General features: G+C 46.7%; 1 protein-coding gene across 3 annotated transcripts in view; it reads right to left on the bottom strand.

The window, feature by feature from the left end:
- Positions 1 to 6494: 6494 nt before the first annotated feature.
- Positions 6495 to 16810, bottom strand: part of rims1a (regulating synaptic membrane exocytosis 1a) — a gene marked incomplete at both ends in the record, with an annotated part of 84548 nt that continues 74232 nt past the window's right edge. For all 3 annotated transcript variants that reach the window (XM_079229580.1, XM_079229578.1, XM_079229579.1), the window contains 10 exons: positions 6495 to 6707; positions 7095 to 7234; positions 7915 to 8016; positions 8251 to 8363; positions 9426 to 9591; positions 13104 to 13136; positions 13916 to 14127; positions 14245 to 14405; positions 14778 to 14896; positions 16405 to 16514. In XM_079229580.1, coding sequence (XP_079085706.1) covers positions 6495 to 6707; positions 7095 to 7234; positions 7915 to 8016; positions 8251 to 8363; positions 9426 to 9591; positions 13104 to 13136; positions 13916 to 14127; positions 14245 to 14405; positions 14778 to 14896; positions 16405 to 16514 — 1369 coding nt within the window. The remainder of the gene's footprint in view (positions 6708 to 7094; positions 7235 to 7914; positions 8017 to 8250; positions 8364 to 9425; positions 9592 to 13103; positions 13137 to 13915; positions 14128 to 14244; positions 14406 to 14777; positions 14897 to 16404; positions 16515 to 16810) is intronic.

A 16810-nucleotide genomic window follows, 5' to 3' on the forward strand; every position in this document is an offset into this window, starting at 1 on the left:
TGCTTTCACTATTAGTTCATCGTCATCAGTTCTGACAACAATTAGTTTTCCTCATTATCTTCATAGCCGAGTTGACTACATCCTTCACTGCTATCATTTGAATAAATGTAAAAGGTGCGTATGTTGATAGTTTGACAGTCTTATTTATGATGAATGCTTAAAACAAATTAGAGAGAAATGACAGTTGTAACTTCCCTTTGACTTTTCTGAGGCAGTCATGTTCCACCAGGTGTCTGAGGAGGTCCCCATAGCAACTAATACATAACAAAACCAATACAGCTAAGATAAAAGTAAACTGACATGAACATATATTGTCTAACACGGTGGCCTGAAGGTTTAGGTGTTCGCCTGTCACACGGACACTCCGGGTTCTAGTCCTTAGCCGGGTTCGAACCTGTGATTGGTACTCCTCTGAATTGTTCACTGTATAGCACCAGTTCAGTGTGACAGGTGTCCTAGCACCGTGAGAGATGGGAGGGAGGCGGCCCTACGCGCAGGCATGCATCACGTAGGGCCCAAGGGTCTTCTTTTTATTCTATTTTTAAACAAGGAGTTTTGCACTCCGAGCAGATTGATTAAAAAAAATATTACAATAGACAAGACTGAACAAGACTGCAGTGTAATTCTTATATACAAGTCTATGGAACTGTTTTTATAGCTGTTTGAATATTGGGGAACTATGAATATCATTATGAAATTTAAGCAGACTTTGAATTCAATTTTCTCCAAAACTGCACAGTAATGTTTTGAGGCCATGCACATAGAGGTGCATTTAGAATTGCAACTGCGGCTCACTCGGCGGATGTGGGCTCACTTGACCGCAGTTTCTTCACGGCTGATCCGCGCTGAAACGTCTCGTTAATTCTAGCCAGACGTCAGTTATCTGGATAAATGCGCCGCTCCTCTTCAGAAGGATAATAATGGAGCACTGACACCACCATGTTCTAACAGTACAATGGACAATAAACTCAGAGGAACCTCTTTTTTTTTCTCCGCTGAGAAGCAGGAGATGATCATGAAGTCATATGAGGAAGTCAGTACCGTAGTCATTCACAGCAAACGCATTGCAAATATTCCAACGTTTTTGCAACATTGTTGCCGTGAACGCAACTTTAACTCCGCCCCCTCTGAGAGACATAAGCGTCGCAAATATATCAGACAAGTTAAATGCGTCAGTGTTGGGAAAATGTATCGGCACATTTTAAGTGTTTCATCACCCAAATCAATCAGATTATATTAATCTAAATGTGTAGTAAACAAATTAATATATACTTATACTTATATATACTATATATGAGGATACACAGTGAAATCCACAGTGTTGAATATGCAGTGTCAAAGTCCATTGTCTTTGTCTGAATAACAGAACCAAATCTGAGTTTTTGGCTGCAGGTAAGAAATTGAAAATGTTTGGCTATTGTAGATTTGGGTTTCTAGTGACTTCAAGTCAACTATGAAGTACAATCGATATATTCCTAACATAATGAATTGTTTATTATTGTGTTTAAGTTGGTGGAATCCATTCTTACTAAGACATCTGGTGGGGAACTGATAATAAATGAAAACAACAAGTCCTTTGTGGAAGAAAGCAGAAGGAGAATGGTGAACTTTCAGCTGACGTGACAGAGAAACATGGGTCATTTACTAATTGTTTTTTAGTTGGCTTTTGTGTTCTCAATCTCTTATTAAATCCTGGAAATATGACTGAAACATAATTTCTTCTTTAATCTTTAATCACCGCCCAGACAGGTGAAAGAAATGTATGCCAGAGGAATTGTGGCCTTATTCCCCCACCTCAGTGACCCGTAATCTAAGAATGGCTATGTGAGTTAAACACAGTCATGGTTGTGGTTATGTGAAATGCTGTTTTGAAAAAGTATTCTACCAGAGCATGTTTTTCCAATTTTAAATGTTACTAATAAAGTGTTTTGTTATCCTCCAAGGAGCATTATCATGAAGAGAGTGGGACAGGGTACCTTGCCTGGAGGATTAAAACTATTGATCGATGCACTGCCAAAGACAGACGACCATCATTTGGAGGTAATTCTGTAGTAATACTGGAAGAATGTATGCAGAACAAAGCCGTCACGAGATCAGTGATTGCCTTTTGCTGCACATTTTTCTCCAGCCAATAATAAACAAAACATTGTTCTTAAAACTTAGGTCAAATCTAAGTTACCTAAAGTGTTTAAAAATGCACATGGTTGTGATCAGTATTGATAATAAAGTATGTTTCATATTGTGTGGAATCAGCCATCTGCTGATGACCTGTCTGGAGGAGCAGCTGTCAGACGAGAGTCCCAGTTTGTTCTAACTGAGCGACGACGGATGCAAAGAAGCATCTGACTGATGAAACATTGTGCTGATGAGGACACGATCAAGAAGAAGAAACTGACATTGTGTCTATCGCCGCAACAGGATCCTTGACCCCACCAGTATTGCACATAAATGATCTGTTTTACTTTAAACCATGCTATGTTCAAAGGCAGTGTGGAACGGCAGGTAGTGATGTGTCCTTTCGTGTCGAGGCTTCGATGCGCGTGTCGAGTAACCAGGTAGATTTCGGTGACGCGTATCGAGGCTTGTGTCGATGACGTATGCGGTGAGGTTGGAGCCTCTGAGCCGCTCGGACCACGCGACTGATCCAGAAAATGGTTCGTGGGTTTGCCGTGCGATTTGAAATATAAGAGGCAGCGAAACTCAATGGATTTCCTTCCTCTCTAACAGCTTCATCTGTGCCTGTGAAAGGGTATTTTATAAAGCAGGTGAAATAGTCTAAAAAAGCCCAGCACTGTGGAAAAGGTCTTATTTTTACTTAAAAAATTGGACACATCAACATGGACTAGCGGAGCCGAGGCTCAAACCACCGATCCTCTGACTGAAAGTCAGATATTCTAACCTCTGACCCACAGTCACATCACAACCCTCTCCCAATTGGTTTCGAGTTTTGATTTTGACCCCGCCATTATATCATAACGATAGACACAATATTAATTAGTTAATAATTGATGTATTGGCGTCACAAACATAATTTATTCCATTTAAAGCTTCACACACCAAAGCCATGGTGTCGTTATGATCACTCTGCCTGTTTTACATGTATTGTCCACTTGGTGGCGCAGGAGAGCAGATGAAGCTCCGTGAAGCTTCGGCCCATGAGCGAACCGATTGGATGGAAAGCTTCAAAGCTTCAGGAAGCTTCATCTCGCATCACTAACGCAGATTCCTCCTTGTACATTGTCCCTTATTGCCATTTTATGCAGATCTAAGATCATTGTTTTGATTGTTGGGCTGCTCAATAAAGAGATGTGAGATGCATTATTTTGTGGTAACTGATGATTTTTCTTGTCAATGAATGGTATGTTTTTAAAAAAGCTATATTTAAAACTAATTTGATGTAATTTTACACTCTCCAGAGTCATTTAACCGGTAGTATTAAATGTGATTAACACTAGGCAGTGCTACATTTTTACTCTATATAGAGTTGGTTTAACTCTAAAGTGTCAACACTTGGGCAAGAGTTCATTTAACACCATTTCCGATTGGGACCAAATACACTCGGCAATAGTGTTACATTTAAGTCTTTAAGTGTTACTTTAACACTGCAAAATGTACTGTGTATATGTACAATATGCGTATATTCATGTATGTGTAGATTACCATATAACTAGGAGTTTGAATATGTGTATGGGCGGATCAGTATGTATGTATTATTCATAATCAGAAATCCAATCAAGTGAAGCAGTGAAAATAAATTGTGTGTGATTCTCTGTATTCTTTTCACGATCACCTTAATCATTTCCTACAATAATGATATGTGTGATGTACTAGTAACACTGTTTTGAGTACTTTCAACACACTGAAAATTAGCCTGCTAACTCAGTTAGCCAGGTACGAAGAATAGGACCCTGGTGCTGCCAATGACCTTCAGAGGTCACATCATTAGTTGCATGCGGTCCATCTGTGTGCAACAGAGAGGACATTCTTTGCTCTGAGGATTCAGCTTAACGTGCTCCTTTCTTTAGACATTTGTGAAAAACAATGTTTTCATTTCTCTTCACCAGTTTTGACCATTTAGTGTAGTTTTTAACAGAGAATACAAATCAAACTCCATTTTAATTCCAGGTCGTAAGGCAACAACATAGGAAACATCTCCAAGGTGAATTCTTGTGGAAGGCACTGCAATGGGAAGAAAAGGTCCATCTTGAATTCTTCCTGTTTTCTTCCAGCACTGAAACATAAAGTGTCACATGGACATGCTACCTTCTTCACAATAATTTGAGACCACTCTGTTCCGAAAAAAGCCATGATCTTCTTCCACACAGTCTTTTATTTGTAAATAATAAAAATGAACTCTTGAATATAAAACATACACATCGGTAGAGCCACATCTGTTGTACAAACAAGAACTGTTGCAGTGAATACTTTAGTCTTTCGTCTAAAATCGTGGTTTGGGAGTGGGGCGGGGAGCCATGGGCTGTAAACAATCAGTATTCCTGGAGTAATACTGACAAAGGAAAGGGCGGCCGGCCACACCGCCGAGGGTTTTTCAACAGAAACATCCGCAAAATATGTCTGCAAAAAAAAAAATCACAATTCTCATTGGCTTTAGAAGTCCAGTCCAAACCGATAGTGATAAACAGGGGGAGGGAAGAAAAGTTGGTTCCAATTGGTTCGGCTTGTTTTTTTTTCTGCAACTGGGACAAAAAAAACAAACAAAAAAGGCCCGTTAAGCGCCCCCTTGTGGCTCGGTGCCGCTCAGCAGCTCGAGCACATCCACAGGACGCAAATTCCCCTCGACGAGACCAGGAATGTTTGTGTGTCAGCGATGTTCCGTGTGTTCATAACTCGGCTTCAAGCCGCTCGTCCCGGGTTGTATGTACAAGGTGTGCATGTGTGCGTGTGAGACGGGTGTCTGCTCAGATACACTCTTTATATTCATATATCTATATCTTTATAACTTCTGTCAAACTCATAATTATACTTCATATACATTTAGCTGTTATACACACATTCTCTATCTCTGTCTCGAGCCCCGACGGTTCAGACACCGACACCCTCGAAGAAACGCCAGGGGGCTCCAGTAAGACCAGTGCTAGAACAGCACTGGTTTTCAAAAGGAAGAAACAACTCAAATCCAAAAGATCATTTTTTTTGTTCCGGAGACTTCCTAACGAGGATATTTAGACCCAGGATGGAAGGCGCGGCCTGGGCGGGGTTTGAACCCCCTCTCCTGGTTACCTGCCGAGGGGGCGGGGGGATGGCTTGTCTTTTCTCGGTTTGTATTCATATTCAGTACGAGCAAACTGTACAAGAACATGCAACATACAAGCTGGCCTAAAGGTATGTGGAACTAACACACACACGGTCTAGTCCTGTTTTTTTCTTCCTGTTTTTTTTATTTATTTTTTTTAGAATCGTTCGTTCATTTGTCTCGTATTTTTTTTATCATACAAAAAAAAAGAAGAAAAAAAAAGTAGAAAAAAATAAATAAAAATAGAAAACGAACATAACGAAAGAAACGTGCATGCGGCTTCGAGCCGGGGGCGGGGCTGGGGGCGGGGCTTAACCCCTGAGTCATGCTGCTGCTCCCTCATAGGGGGCGGGGGGATAATAATAAAATAATAGAATAATAAAATAGTCAATTTGGCATCTACTCTGTTACTCTGTCCAAAATGAAGGATGGATCCTTCCTTGTGCTTGGGTTCATCCGTCACAACAAGCCAACGCTGTGCACGTGTGTGTGCCGGCTGCCTTCGTCTAACGAGCGAAACCCCAACCGCTGCCTCTTCCCGCTCGTTTGCGACGTCGCCACGGTAACGGCGGCAGAGATACGCCACTCTTCCCCCGCAGCTTAGCAGCACGCTCTACTCTGATTGGCTGCAGGACTCCATTTTTGACTCCATACCGATATCGGGCCGATACTGACTCAAATAGCTGGATTGGATAACTGTGACAATTTAGTTTGATGTTTGTACACTAAATATTACATCCTGGAATTTTAAGTTTTGACCAATGTGTTGCTGCATTAAACAGTGATGCACACAGCTTATTGATTAAACACTGGCAGAGGATCGGTACTCGGCGTCGGCGGTGCGTCCCTATAGCTCTCGGGGCTGCACCAGAAAGAAAGGAGAAAAGAAAAGAAAGAAAAGCATCAGCGAGAGGTGAAGAATGTTGGACAGCATCCTCACTGTTGCTGCAGCTGCAGACGAGAGAAACAAAGAAAGCAAAGCGTGGAAAAAACAAAGCGGCGTACGGACGAGGAAAGAGGGAAGGTGTGAGACGTGATTGTCGGACTCCAGCTAGGCTTTGATTGGCTAGTTCTGTCTCTCCCTCTCTCTCTCTCTCTCTCTCTCTCTCCTTCATTCTCGTTCCATTGGTTGACTGCGGGCCCGTCGTTCTCCCCCTCTGCTCAGTCCCGGTCCCGTAGCTGTGGTCCGTTATTTAGTCTTTAAGGGATATTGAAAGGGGTTCGGGTCGCCGCTCGGTCACTAGGACCGAACGCCCGGTCCTGAGCTGTCCAGTGACGTCTGAGACGCCAGCCGCGTGAGCGGAGCTAACGTAGGGTCCACCAATGAGGACGGCGGAAACAGTTTGTACCAGCCAATCACCGTGCTCGAGAGGTCCAGCTCCTCCAATAAGATCTGTGCTACGCCCATAAAGCATTTGTGGTCCAATCGTCCGTAGTCGCCCCATACGATCACCTAGAGGAGAGAACGGGAGGGACGAGTTAGGAGACTGAAACATGTACAAGTTAACATCAGTTCATCCCTTTCAGGGTTATTCGAGTTTAAATACAGTTCAGGTTCAACCATGGTTTACAGGTTTAATCCTGGTTTAACTCCAATTTAAATCAGGTTTATTATTGTTATTCACACTGCCCCTTTAAATTGGCTTCTCAAATCAGTTTGGTTGACTCAATTCTTAAATCTACAGCTCTGGCATAGAGGCAACTACACTGCGATGATCTGTTAAACCATAACCGAAAAGCTTTGACTTCATACAATAATCAAAATATTTGTTATGGGCTTTCTCACTACAAAGTGAGCAGTGGTTGGTCGTTGTCTATTTGAGGTTAAAGTGCAGGTTACCTGAAGCACCCGGCCCTGGGGACTCTCCTCGAAGAGCAGCTGCTGCTGGTAGAGGGGCTCCAGGGTCTTCCGGGCAATCTTGGTTTTCTTTTTGGCTTTACAGGTTCCATTATCCAGCAGGTACACCTTGACGTAGGGAGCTGTGGGGGCGGGGTTTAGAGGGAGGGAAGGTGTGGGGGCGGGGTTTAGAGGGAGGGAAGGTGTGGGGGCGGGGTTTAGAGGGATGAAGGTGTGGAGGCGGGGTTTAGAGGGATGAAGGTGTGGGGGCGGGGTTTAGAGGGATGAAAGTGTGGGGGCGGGGTTTAGAGGGCGGGACGGTGTGGGGGCGGGGTTTAGAGGGATGAAGGTGTGGGGGCGGGGTTTAGAGGGATGAAGGTGTGGGGGCGGGGTTTAAAGGGAGGGAAGGTGTGGGGGCGGGGTTTAGAGGGATGAAGGTGTGGGGGCGGGGTTTAAAGGGAGGGAAGGTGTGGGGGCGGGGTTTAGAGGGATGAAGGTGTGGGGGCGGGGTTTAAAGGGATGAAAGTGTGGGGGCGGGGTTTAGAGGGAGGGAAGGTGTGGGGGCGGGGTTTAGAGGGATGAAGGTGTGGGGGCGGGGTTTAGAGGGAGGGAAGGTGTGGGGGCGGGGTTTAGAGGGAGGGAAGGTGTGGGGGCGGGGTTTAGAGGGAGGGAAGGTGTGGGGGCGGGGTTTAGAGGAAGGGAAAAGAGGGAGGACAGAGAGAACGATGGAGGGAGAAGTTTTTGTGTTGAATGTTTGTGTGCGTGCGTGTGTGCTTGTGTGCGTGCGTGCGTGCGTGCGTGTGTGTGTGTGTGTGTGTGTTACCTGGGAGGGATTTGGAGCCTTGTTTGGGGGTAAGGCCTCGTGCCCTGATCACCTCCACCTCCAGCTGACCTTTCTTATCCATCAAACCGATCTGAACATCACCTGTGTGTATGAAAGACATATTTTACACACCGCATCTGGAAGTATTGTAAAATCCGTCGACGCTTCCCGATAGGTCAATATGTAGAGGTTGCACACTTTAACTCCTCTCCAAGTTCTCTAATCAGCGCATACACAGTATGTACAGTTACGTTTTACGTGTATGATAGAATCATATATTTGTAGTTTTAATTTTTGCTTTACAAATACGAGGTGTCAAATGGAGCCATCGCTCACCCATGGCAGGCGTGGCCAGTGTCTGCCGGCCAACCAGCTGACCGGGGCCCAAACCGTCCAGGAAGTCACTGAATTGACTGTCGGCGCCCAACCGCATACCTGAGAAGATCAGACTGACACACACACACACACACACACACACACACACACACACACACACACACACACACACACACACACACACACACACACACACACACACACACACACACACACACACACACACACACACGATCCAATCATTCCTTCATATCAGAAGACGTGATTAAAGGTACAGTAATATGTTCGGAGAAATTAGTGTTTTTTTAATATGAGCAATAATAAGAGAAAACAGGGCTTTTGTGTGAGCAACTCCAGAGCTCTACGACACCTCATGTTAGTACAGAGACCAGAAAGAACTGTGTGTAGGAATCTATGTGTATAAACTACATGGTGCAAACAATACCGACGCTGCTGTATTCACGCCTGTATGACGTTATGAGTGCTAACGGAGCAGCTACAATGTTAGCCGATCGATCCGACCTCCATCCACAAATTATGAGTTTTAAAAGTTGTTTGCTTGACGTCTAGTGGAGAGAACTAACAAAGCATGAATGAAGACTATTTTACAAATCTGAATCATTACGTATGGATTCGGATTGTTAGCATGGAAAGTCAAGTTTACATAAAAAGTCGCTTAGAATTGAGGCTTTTAGACTAACACTACTAATGTTTTATTTACGGTAAATGGCAATAAAAACTAATTCTTTAGAATAGCCCTTATCACAACACGACTGCAATGGAGTTCAAATAAAGCACTCAATATGTTGTTGAAGTGTGGACTTCAAAATTATCATTATATTCACTATATGTGTCTACACTTCAACCACCTATTGACTGCGTCATTTCAAATCTGTGTGAAGAGGAAAATAAGAAGGATTGTGTCAAAAATACTTATGGCCCTGACAGTAATCCCATGCACTAGCACAACATATCCTGTCGCCATGTCCAAGTTTAGTTGAATGAACATTACAGGTCCGAGACGAAACTGAAAAAAAGGTGTGAATCAGTGAAGAAGTCGCAAATACAAATCATGTAGCTGTTTCAGCACCACGGACAGCGCTGTGGAGCCATCGCAGCCCAGTGGTGCTGCCGATGGTTAATGCTGCATGTGGGTCGGTGCTTGGCGTACGTACTTCCCCTCGGAGCTGTAGCTGTTCATGCTGCCATCGGTGGACTCTCTGCTGGCCTGCCGGTTCATGGTGGACCCTCCCCGCGGGTATTCCACCGCCATGCCCGTCTCCACGCTCCTCTGGATGCTGCTGCTGCCGGCGCCCTTACCCACCTTCTTCCCTGCCGGGGCTTTCATGGCAAGAAAGAGAATCCGTTAAATAACCGGACTCTGCACGCACCGTTTCTTCTTCTTCCTTTTAAACCGAGGCTCAGTTATCAGGCGTCTCATCGCACCTTCTCAAAGCTCCGGGGTTTGTACAGATATATGAAATAAACAAGGAACATAATACTTCATTTTGGCGTCAGCTCAAAGGGTGGTGACCCTGACAAGCCTGATAACTGTCGGCCGAGCTTCACTATAGCAGACCACCCCATGCAAATCCCACGCTGACCTCACCAACATCGCAAGAAATCATTTCGGTAACAAAATAAATACATAGCAGCCTTCAGGATGCTCGGAAATTGTGTAAACAAAAATTACATTTTTGGAAAATAGGTAGAAATATCGATGATGAGGTCACTGCGGGAAGAAAACATGACTAATGGCTTAGTCACTCCACCCAGAACTAGAATGCTTGGCAGGGATGTGAAGGTAATAACTTGGAAGGTTGAGGAAATCAAACATCTGTGCACATCTGGACTTAAAGGGGGAGTTCAGATCTTTTAAAAAGCCTTTCAGTCCACCGGTGTTTCAGATATAGTTCCTGCGTGAGCGTTAACTAAACAAGCAGACCACTGAGACGATGCTTTGGTTCAGGCTTTCTCCAAGAACTGAACTCGGCGGGGCAGAAGAGGAGGAAGGGAGCGTGAAGAGGAGGAAGGGAGCGTGAAGAGGAGCGTGAAGAAGAGGAAGGGAGCGTGAAGAGGAGGAAGGGAGCGTGAAGAAGAGCGTGAAGAAGAGGAAGGGAGCGTGAAGAGGAGGAAGGGAGCGTGAAGAGGAGCGTGAAGAAGAGGAAGGGAGCGTGAAGAGGAGGAAGGGAGCGTGAAGAAGAGGAAGGGAGCGTGAAGAGGAGGAAGGGAGCGTGAAGAAGAGGAAGGGAGCGTGAAGAAGAGGAAGGGAGCGTGAAGAGGAGGAAGGGAGCGTGAAGAGGAGGAAGGGAGCGTGAAGAGGAGGAAAGGAGCGTGAAGAGGAGGAAGGGAGCGTGAAGAAGAGGAAGGGAGCGTGAAGAAGAGGAAGGGAGCGTGAAGAGGAGGAAGGGAGCGTGAAGAGGAGGAAAGGAGCGTGAAGAGGAGGAAGGGAGCGTGAAGAGGAGGAAGGGAGCGTGAAGAGGAGGTGAAGAGGAGGAAGGGAGCGTGAAGATGAGGAAAGGAGCGTGAAGAGGAGGAAGGGAGCGTGAAGAGGAGCGTGAAGAGGAGGAAGGGAGCGTGAAGAGGAGGAAGGGAGCGTGAAGAGGAGGAAGGGAGCGTGAAGAAGAGGAAGGGAGCGTGAAGAAGAGGAAGGGAGCGTGAAGAAGAGGAAGGGAGCGTGAAGAAGAGGAAGGGAGCGTGAAGAGGAGGAAGGGAGCGTGAAGAGGAGGAAGGGAGCGTGAAGAGGAGGTGAAGAGGAGGAAGGGAGCGTGAAGAAGAGGAAGGGAGCGTGAAGAAGAGGAAGGGAGCGTGAAGAAGAGGAAGGGAGCGTGAAGAGGAGGAAGGGAGCGTGAAGAGGAGGAAGGGAGCGTGAAGAGGAGGTGAAGAGGAGGAAGGGAGCGTGAAGAGGAGGAAGGGAGCGTGAAGAGGAGGAAGGGAGCGTGAAGAAGAGGAAGGGAGCGTGAAGAGGAGGTGAAGAGGAGGAAGGGAGCGTGAAGAGGAGGAAGGGAGCGTGAAGAGGAGGTGAAGAGGAGGAAGGGAGCGTGAAGAGGAGGAAGGGAGCGTGAAGAGGAGGAAGGGAGCGTGAAGAGGAGGTGAAGAGGAGGAAGGGAGCGTGAAGAGGAGGAAGGGAGCGTGAAGAGGAGGAAGGGAGCGTGAAGAGGAGGTGAAGAGGAGGAAGGGAGCGTGAAGAGGAGGAAGGGAGCGTGAAGAGGAGGAAGGGAGCGTGAAGAAGAGGAAGGGAGCGTGAAGAGGAGGAAGGGAGCGTGAAGAGGAGGAAGGGAGCGTGAAGAGGAGGAAGGGAGCGTGAAGAGGAGGTGAAGAGGAGGAAGGGAGCGTGAAGAGGAGGAAGGGAGCGTGAAGAGGAGGAAGGGAGCGTGAAGAAGAGGAAGGGAGCGTGAAGAGGAGGTGAAGAGGAGGAAGGGAGCGTGAAGAGGAGGTGAAGAGGAGGAAGGGAGCGTGAAGAGGAGGAAGGGAGCGTGAAGAGGAGGAAGGGAGCGTGAAGAAGAGGAAGGGAGCGTGAAGAGGAGGTGAAGAGGAGGAAGGGAGCGTGAAGAGGAGGAAGGGAGCGTGAAGAGGAGGTGAAGAGGAGGAAGGGAGCGTGAAGAGGAGGAAGGGAGCGTGAAGAAGAGGAAGGGAGCGTGAAGAGGAGGTGAAGAGGAGGAAGGGAGCGTGAAGAGGAGGAAGGGAGCGTGAAGAGGAGGTGAAGAGGAGGAAGGGAGCGTGAAGAAGAGGAAGGGAGCGTGAAGAGGAGGTGAAGAGGAGGAAGGGAGCGTGAAGAAGAGGAAGGGAGCGTGAAGAGGAGGAAGGGAGCGTGAAGAGGAGGAAGGGAGCGTGAAGAGGAGGAAGGGAGCGTGAAGAGGAGGAAGGGAGCGTGAAGAGGAGGTGAAGAGGAGGAAGGGAGCGTGAAGAGGAGGAAGGGAGCGTGAAGAGGAGGAAGGGAGCGTGAAGAAGAGGAAGGGAGCGTGAAGAGGAGGTGAAGAGGAGGAAGGGAGCGTGAAGAGGAGGAAGGGAGCGTGAAGAGGAGGTGAAGAGGAGGAAGGGAGCGTGAAGAGGAGGTGAAGAGGAGGAAGGGAGCGTGAAGAAGAGGAAGGGAGCGTGAAGAAGAGGAAGGGAGCGTGAAGAGGAGGAAGGGAGCGTGAAGAAGAGGAAGGGAGCGTGAAGAGGAGGTGAAGAGGAGGAAGGGAGCGTGAAGAAGAGGAAGGGAGCGTGAAGAGGAGGAAGGGAGCGTGAAGAGGAGGAAGGGAGCGTGAAGAGGAGGAAGGGAGCGTGAAGAGGAGGAAGGGAGCGTGAAGAAGAGGAAGGGAGCGTGAAGAAGAGGAAGGGAGCGTGAAGAGGAGGAAGGGAGCGTGAAGAGGAGGAAGGGAGCGTGCCGGAGACCGAGGTCAGGGGCCGGGAACCTTTCAGTCTAACGGAGCTATTCTACAACTCTCCCTCTCTGCCATGACTCCTCTCTTTCTTTCTGTCTCTCTCTCTATGTCTATGTCTCTCTCTCTCTCTCTCTCTATGTGTCTCTCTCTCTCTCTCTATGTGTCTCTCTCTCTATGTCTATGTCTCTCTCTCTCTCTCTCTATGTGTCTCTCTCTCTCTATGTCTATGTCTCTCTCTCTCTCTGTATCTCTGTGCGTTCCGATGCTTTATTATTTAATTTAATCTCCACCAACATAAAGAAACACATCAGAGACATAACATTTAACAGCTGCTACATACATGTATTTAATCCTGCTATATAATACTATGTTTGGTTTATTATTCACCAATATTTCTGACCTATGAATCCTTAAGAATTAGCTGAAGTAAGTATCTGACTGTCTTTTTTCTGTCTGTCTGACTCTGTCTTTCAACTATTGCTTTACCTTTCTGTCTTTCCACCGCCTTACCCGCCGCCTCTGAAATAACACACAACAACAACAACAAAGCCAATAAACAACATCATCATAAACAACAGCAACACTGAATGCATAGAATGATCGAATGTGTTCCAGCGTTAGTGACCTGCTGAAGTCTCTATTGACAGCGTGTGAGCTTCGTTTTTTGACAAAAAATGCATAAAATACACTACAAAAATAATAACGCATGATGCAGCTTTTGATTCAAACCTGCTCTTTGAGCGTGTTCACATTTGACTGCACGGCCTCTGAGATTCAAGAGAGCTGTAATCGGTTAATAAGTCGTTAAAACTGGCAATAATTCGCCAAATTCAGGTTTAAGTTTATGACCTAAGAGCCCACTTAAGATGACTATGTAAGTGTAAAGATAAGATATACATCTGAGACTAATTATAATAATAATAACTATTATTATTAACAAAAAGATCTTGCAGACATGTTCAAATATTGGTTTCTGTGCCAAGAGGAGATGATTTCATTAAACTGAGGATGTGCAACGTGCATACAGTGCAATTTCTTCACAATAGGCTCAACCCTTATTGTAGTTTATTCTTATACTTTATTTATATTTTACATTTGCCCCCAAACACATTCTGTGTGTTGTCAAAACTCCACGGGTTAACCTTTGAGTGGCGACCAGACACCATGACTTGCTGGTGATTCTCGGATGAAACGACACACACAGTGACGTTTAGAAGGAGTCCTCAGTGAGGTGTGTGTGGTAGTGTGTGTGTGTTTGTGTGTGGTTGCGTTGCCGTGTGTGTGACCGTTCCTCTGACCCGTCTGGCTGAGTTGCGAGGTGCTCCGGCTGCGTCTGGACGGCAGGATGGCGACGACGCGCTGGCTGAGGCTCGAGCGCCGCTTCTTGATGCCGCTGCCCAGGCTCCCGAGCGCCGTGTCCGATTGGCTGCCGTCGACGTGCTCCATGCCGTAGATCTCGCCGCTCACGCTGGTGCTCTTCATCATGTTGCGGCCCGTCGCTCGCATGGCCCTGGTGATCGTCAAGTTCAATTCATGGGACTCAATATGGCGAAAAATAAACGGAATTGATCCACAAGAAAAAGCAAAGTGAGCGAGTTTGAGAGTGTGTGTGTGTGTGTGTGTGTACCTGAAGCGTCCCCGGGGTCTCTCCGACTGGATGGACATGTAGCTGGTGCTACTGATGCGAGAGGCACTGCTGGTTCGAGAGATGGCTGACACGTCGCTGACATCGCTGTCCGAGGACTTATGGGACATGTTCTCGCTGCTCCGCCTCTGGTCCTTGTAGAGCTGCGGGAAACACACGGCACAGCAGGCCGGGCTCAGACTGCGGTCGCAGCAATGGAGACGGGTGGAAACACCTGTGCTTTTTTTTTTTGTGACAAGGAATTATGTCCTTTTATGTCTTTTCTTAACGACGTTTCCTCGATGGAAAAAAACGCCATGAGGTCAAAGAGAGATGTGGAGAAGACCAAAGCCTCGGAGGGGGAATCATTGAAGAGTTTTTGCGTTCAGATAATTTGATCAGTTCTTATCATGGCTGCCACTTCCAGCAACATTATGGCACTTCCGCTCTGGCTCTCCCTCCATTCTCCCTCCGAGTCGGTTTCAAAGTCAGCCCCCCCCCAAAATAAACACAATAAAGTCACAGCTGTGGCCCACCTCCCGCTTATTCTTGAGGGCTCGGTCCAGGTCCTGTTGGCTGGAGGTGGTGGCAGCTGACGCCCGGTTGGAATGGACCCTCATCTGGAGCTGACGAACACACTCCTCTGCTACCAGGGCTACACACACACACACACACAATACGAGAAACTCTTAAATCCGACACCGCACTGCAAGTCGACCCTATTTGCTGTCCTGACAAGCTGCACACACCAACACTGATCCAGCATGGAACATCAACCTGTGTACTGATTCATCTGCAGGTCAAACAGCGAGGGTCAGATTTCAATAAATAGCAGCAACGGTTACGCAACTTTCTATTCTTTTTACACAGACTATTTCTTGGCAGAGGGCAGCGACTTCCCGGGAGTCTTGTCTCCAACTGTGAGGTTGCCAGGCAACCAGCAGATGCTATAGAAAGAAACAGCACCGGTCCCCAAAAACAAAGTGTCCAGCACAATGCCCCGCTGACTTTCAGCTGGCCTGTTCGGACCCCTCAAAGAGACAGTGGGATGTTTTAAAGCTGGTTGTAAGAGGTACATAGTCGAGATATTAATACAGTAGAGGACTTGTGGTTGAGAGTTCAGTCAGATTCACCAAAGTCACACCAAAGGAAACACGAGCCATTAGCCTGTCGAGGCAGAGGGGAAATGACTGGTTCTGTCAAAGGAGTCTAGTGGCTTAGGAGAGAGCATAGATGGATATAAAGGTAGGGCTGGGCGGTATGACCACGAATTCATATCACTGCATTTTGTAAGATTCTGGCGGTTTCACGGTATTTCACGGTATTTTTATCCTGAGCAAACACATTCATTCATTGACGCCGAAAAGGACCGCTGGCCAACTGAACAGCTGTTGTGAATGGTGAGCAGCTGTTTGTACATCGGTACATAGAGGGTGTTAGGAAGCTAAACTGGAGGGACTTAGGACCCAGGGGAATGTAGGTGAACAAAAAAACAGACCGGAAGGGTTCGTTCCTGCGACACAGTTTCTTTTTGTTGCGATAGTTGACGAGCTCTACCCAGCATGCAGTTCGGCGGTGTAATTTTATAAATGTACAATTATTAGTGTTACAAACTGTTGTGTCGTGATGTTTTACCCGGTTAAACAGCGTTAGTTGTGGGTTATTAATTGTTGTTATAAAGTTACAACCATGTCACCTAAGTAGCTCTGACCGCTGCGCCTCAGCGGTGAAAAGTAAATGATGCTGCCTGCCGAAGAGCGACAACAGTTGTTACGGCTACGCACCGGTATGACGGTACATGAAAGATTCATACCGTATGGAAATTTGAAACTGATATACCGGTTTACCGCACAGCCCTGGGCTCAGGTTCCCTGTTTGTGGGCATGTGAAGTGGTGAATATTGTAAATATGACGTACACGTAAACTGATTTTTTAGGTGTCTAAAATACATTTAGCTAGTGCCCTCCGTCCACAGCAGTACATCACTTTGCTCTCGTGCTGTTCTGTGCCGAGCGCCATCTACTGCATCAACTATAATACAAACTCTCTCTTTAAACCAAAATTTGGTGTGTAGGTTTGAGATAATAATAATAATGTCTGAATTCCACTGCATCAGTCCACTAAAGTGGTTCATGCTTCCCTTTAGCACACAACCAGACGTACCTTGTTCTACAGAGCTGCTCTTGGAGGGAAGCTGAGGGAGTTGCCTCACTCTGCGGGCGGAGGAGGACGTCACTGAGGAGGACAGAGACGCACCACCTTGGAGGTGGCCCCTGACACCAGATGATAGTGATGGTGAAGAGAGGGTGGGGGACAAGGAGAGGGAGAAAGATATGGGGGGTGAAAAAAAGAGAGAAAATGAAATTAAAGTCAATATTTGTGTGACACTGCAGCTTCGGTCGTCCCTCGCTGGATGGAGTTCACATGTCTGGAGTTATTCCGATCAGCATCATTTCAAGTTGCTGAAAGTCACCTGAAGGAACACAAAAAACAACAACCAATGGAACCCGCGGTCATTCCACCATTCTTATCTTAAGATGAGCAACATCCAAAATGTAAAGTTGCATTC

The sequence above is a fragment of the Taurulus bubalis genome, assembly GCF_910589615.1.
Source record: "Taurulus bubalis genome assembly, chromosome: 14".
NCBI classification, from domain to species: Eukaryota; Metazoa; Chordata; class Actinopteri; order Perciformes; family Cottidae; genus Taurulus; species Taurulus bubalis.